This window comes from Priapulus caudatus, unplaced genomic scaffold, assembly GCF_000485595.1.
Source record: "Priapulus caudatus unplaced genomic scaffold, Priapulus_caudatus-5.0.1 Scaffold871, whole genome shotgun sequence".
NCBI classification, from domain to species: Eukaryota; Metazoa; Priapulida; class Priapulimorpha; order Priapulimorphida; family Priapulidae; genus Priapulus; species Priapulus caudatus.
The window spans coordinates 72,008-76,814 of record NW_014577932.1 but is presented as its reverse complement, the minus strand read 5'-3'; the positions used below and the strand labels follow the sequence as shown (position 1 = coordinate 76,814).

The window sequence follows — 4,807 nt, the reverse complement described above, 5'->3', positions numbered from 1 at the left end:
CAACACACCACACTTCTCTTATATTTGTTCCATAAAAAAATCTTGTTTAGCGCTAGTTTTTTGATAAAGATAGTTACTGATATAGGGTATATGCAAATTCGTTATACAAAACTAGGGGAATGGGCAAAGAGGCGGTCTGCGGGTCGGGGAAACCGGATTGATAAATTTTGTGATTCTAAATTAGACATTAAAATTTACTGCTGCAGATGCTCTAGATGCCATTGTTTAAAAATTATGGGAGCGGTCCACCCCCTGAAGTGGATTTCGGCAGCTTTTTAAAACACCTGTGAAAAAGTAATCAGGCAAAAGATGGCCCTTTAGTCTTCGGGACACTTTTTCAAATTGTATCGCCCTGTAACATAACCACTCACCTATCAGATATTAAACGGGTACATATTATAGCATTATAGACAACGACATTCGTTGCGGAATGGGCGAACTCTCGAATAGCCGGCATGTAGGCTTACTGCGTACCCTGATTAGTACGAATCACACACAATGCGTAGATAAAGGTAACATGCTTACCTCTTTGATTATTGAGAGAAAACCTCGTACCGTTTACCCCCCTTCTCTGTCATCGTAAATCCGCCCACCTAGAAACACGAGCCCCCCCAGGGTGTGATTGCGAGGCTGGCTCGACTGTAGGCATGCAGTTCGTGTCAGGGTCGATTGCTCTCTCTCTATGCTCTCGATCAGAATAAGAAAGCTCAACACCCACGCGTGTCGCACCGGTCGCACATGCGCACCGCACAGCTGATCTACTGTTTTTTTGAATCTACGTCGAAGCCTGGTTGGTGTGCAGGTAGGAGCATCTCGTGCGCATGCGTGCAATCATAGATTAGTTGTCAACGCTGTGAGTCCGCTGCAAATATTCGTTGAGATTTGTTAGTTAGAGATACTTTGTGTTGAAAGACTGCGTGGGGAGTGGTTTCATCGACGTCGTAGGAAAAAGAATGATAGAGCGAAAAAAATAGAAAGAACTACTAACACAGGAATGGATATTTCGCACGCAAATGCAGGTAAGTGTTATTGGTCTGTACAGGCGTCTATGTATCTAGTCGCTGCGTTTGGTGTGCTGTCATGCGATCTCTGTCACCATTAGACACACCATTAGTCTCACCATCCATTACTTAGTCTAACGCGCGCTCTCTCTTTTTTCTCTCTCTCTCGCTCTATTATCTCTATTCTCTCTCTCTCATTCTATCTTCTCTTCTTCATTTCTCTCTCTCTCTCCTACTCATCTCCTCTCGTTTCTGATATCTCTCTCTCTCTCTTCTCTCTCTTCTCTCTCTTCTCTGCTCGTCTCTCTTTTAATATGTCAGGCGCCCGCGGCGTGCGCCTCCGCGCGTGCCGTGTGTGCGGCGTGACACCACAATTGGTGTGTGTGTCGCGAGCTCGACGGGCGTTGTGTGTGTGGTGTGCGCGCCTGACCATGCGATCCTGCGGCTGTGTTGGTGTGTTGTTGTGTGCGCGCCGTGCGCCTCCCCTGTGTGTGTGTGCGCCTCCGGTGTGCGTTGTGGTATTTGTGTGCTCGTGATGTGTGTGTGTGTGGGTCGTGTGTGTGTGTGTGTACGTGCTGGGTGTCAGCGTGTTGGAGTGTGGGTGTACGTGCGTGGGTTGAGAGAATGAGGGAGAGAGAGCAGGAGCTGTTTTGTTGTTAGGCCTATATAAAAGGTATCATTAATCTGCTCCACCGCCCACCACCAGCCACACCACAAGGACAACACACACCCAACACACCACACAGCACACACCACACGCAATATATAACACAACACACACCCCACCCACAGGTTACTCCCCACGCCAAACACGCACAACACAACACCACCACAACACAACGCACACAAACACAAACTAACAATACACATCCACAACACACACACCCACACAACACACACCAACACAACAACACCCACACAACATAAACAATAAACACACACACAACACACACACACACACACACACACACCACCACACCCACACCCCACACACCAGATGAACCACCACAAGCACCACACACACAAACACAAAACACACCACAACAAAAACACACACACACAACATACAACATTACCAACACACACACACACACACCCCCCCCACAACACACCACAACACCACAACCACCCAACACACCACACCACCACAACACCACGCCATATTACACACCCCCCCCACACAACACACACCCCACACACAACACACACACACCCACAACAAAAACTACACAACACACACACACACACACACACACACACACACACACACACACACAAACAAACACACACACACGCACACACACGCGCGCGCACGCACACGCACAAACACACACACGCACGCACACACCCACACGTACGTACGTCACCTACGCGGTAACGAGTTATAAGCATGCATTGACGGGCCAGCTTCGACATGCAGGTGTTTACGAGTGCAGAACGATGACAAGTGTCGGAGCTAAGGACATCGACATTGGTTCTCCGCCAGATTTCAGCATGGGTCATATCCTGCGCGAGTCAGCTGATAACTGTGACAGCCTCGTCTACGGCAATGTAGCGCCGATTACGGTAGGTGACGTAACAACCGTATCTGTGACGTAATACCTGTCTTCGTGACGTAACGCTCGTATCTGTGACGTAACGCCAGTCTCCGTGACGTATAACGGCCGTATCCGTGACATAACGCTCGTATCTGTGACGTAATACCTGTCTCCGTGACGTAACACCCGGCTCTGTGACGTGACACCCGCCATTGTAACGTAACACTGATCTCTGTGGCGTAGTACACAGTCATATAACATCTGTCTCTGTGATATATATATATATATGTATATATATATATATATATATATATACGTGAGACGTGAGTAACGGCATCCATCTTGCTTCGTTATAGTCAGATTCACACTCGGAAAACATACCGCCGCCGCGTCGGCAGCCGACGCAGTGCACCACAGCGCCGCATGCGGCGCCAGTCAGAAAGAGAAAACCGGAAAGGGAAGCGGCGGAGGATGCTGACGACGACGACGACGCCAAGGCAGGATCTAAGAAGGCGCGAAACAAGAAGTCACACGGGAGAAGCCGCACTAGCTTCAGCGCACCTCAGGTAGACAGCAGACATCACAGGAGTAAAAAATAATAATAGTAATAATAATAATAATAAAAAATGGTCTTGAGAAGAACATCAGGGAACTCCCTGGCCACCACACTGAACAGGAAGTGCAGAAAATCGCACTACTGGGAACAGCACACATCCGGCGCAAAATTCTGGATTGAATCCCTATGCCCTAGGTTGGGACACGGCCCAGAAGCCACCGGCTAATGCCGTGATCCACTTTGAATAATAATAATAACAATAATAATAATAATAACAATAACAATAATAATGGTAATAACATAGTAGTAGTTACTGCCTCACTAACATCTCTCGGACTTTCGGTGATGGAATCTCGTGTGTCTATATTTAATTTAACTGCCAATCTACATCTTTGCTCCGTGGATTCAAATATTTTTCTGTCTATGCGAACAGGTCGAGGCTTTAGAGAAGGTATTCGAAATGACGCAATACCCTGACATCGCAGTGATTGAAGGCTTGTCCGACAAGATGCAGCTGCCGCGCTATAAGATAGAGGTGAGAAGGAGAGAGAGACTAGAAGATAGGTGATAGACGATAGAAATATGACGATCAGAAGTGAATAGACTACACTTTATGCGCTATTCATAAGATAGATAGGTCGATGGATGGATGCCGTCCGTCGTCCATCCATCCATCCATCCATCCATCCATCCATCCATCCATCCATCCATCCATACGGATGAATTGATTGATTGATTGATCGATGGAAGGATAGATGGATCCTATCCTGGATGGATATCTAGCTATCTAAGTGGATAGAGACCAATTTGGTTTTATTCACACCTGATAGGTACTACATAGTATTTTGTGCTCTTTATGATAAGTTGTATATATATATATATATTTATATACATATATATATGTATATTCCTTTATGAACAACGTAGCAATTATGCGGTAGCATAAGCGTGTTAGTCGTATAGTTTATATTTTAACCATCGCTGTCTATTCTCTCCTATTTCAGGTTTGGTTTCAGAATCGACGGGCTAAATTCAAGCGACAGAATAAGGACGATCGTAAGATGCTCATGCGCAATCAGATATTTCCGGGAGGCGCCGATCCCACAGGACCTACTTCCGGTGTGCTCAGCAGCTGTCACGTGTTGACGGCGCCGCCATCTTCCCAGAGCGCGCCGCCCGAAAACGAAAACCGTAGAGCACCGACTACAAAGTATGACTTATTTGTACAGGGACGCGCGCACACACACGCGCGTACGCATGCACACACACGCGCGCGCACACACGCACGCACAAACACACACACACACACGCGTACGCACGCACACACACCACGTACACATATCAGCGATAGAAACGTCCGGGTACATGCTTAGTTATACCACAACAACATCTCTGCACAACGACAATGATAACATACTCGCTTATAAATGAGGGTCCACTCCTTTATGTGCGAACCTGCATGAGTATGCACGTCCTAACTGTGCACACAGCGAAAGAGAGAGAGAGAGAGAGAGAGAGAGAGAGAGAGAGAGAGAGAGAGAGAGAGAGAGAGAGAGAGAGAGAGAGAGAGAGAGAGAGAGAGAGAGAGAGAGAGAGAGAGAGAGAGAGAGAGAGAGAGAGAGAGAGAGAGAGAGAGAGAGAGAGAGAGAGAGAGAGAGAGAGAGAGAGAGAGAGAGAGAGAGAGAGAGAGAGAGAGAGAGAGAGAGAGAGAG

At 47.2% G+C, this 4,807-nt stretch overlaps 1 protein-coding gene across 1 annotated transcript in view; it reads left to right on the top strand.

Annotated features, from left to right (window-relative positions):
- The first annotated feature begins 714 nt into the window (after positions 1 to 714).
- Positions 715 to 4,807, top strand: part of LOC106814091 (homeobox expressed in ES cells 1-A-like) — a 5,889-nt gene continuing 1,796 nt past the window's right edge. Inside the window, exons 1-5 of the mRNA XM_014818367.1 lie at positions 715 to 1,019; positions 2,422 to 2,567; positions 2,896 to 3,105; positions 3,529 to 3,630; positions 4,100 to 4,305. Coding sequence (XP_014673853.1) covers positions 995 to 1,019; positions 2,422 to 2,567; positions 2,896 to 3,105; positions 3,529 to 3,630; positions 4,100 to 4,305 — 689 coding nt within the window. The 5' untranslated portion in view covers positions 715 to 994. The remainder of the gene's footprint in view (positions 1,020 to 2,421; positions 2,568 to 2,895; positions 3,106 to 3,528; positions 3,631 to 4,099; positions 4,306 to 4,807) is intronic.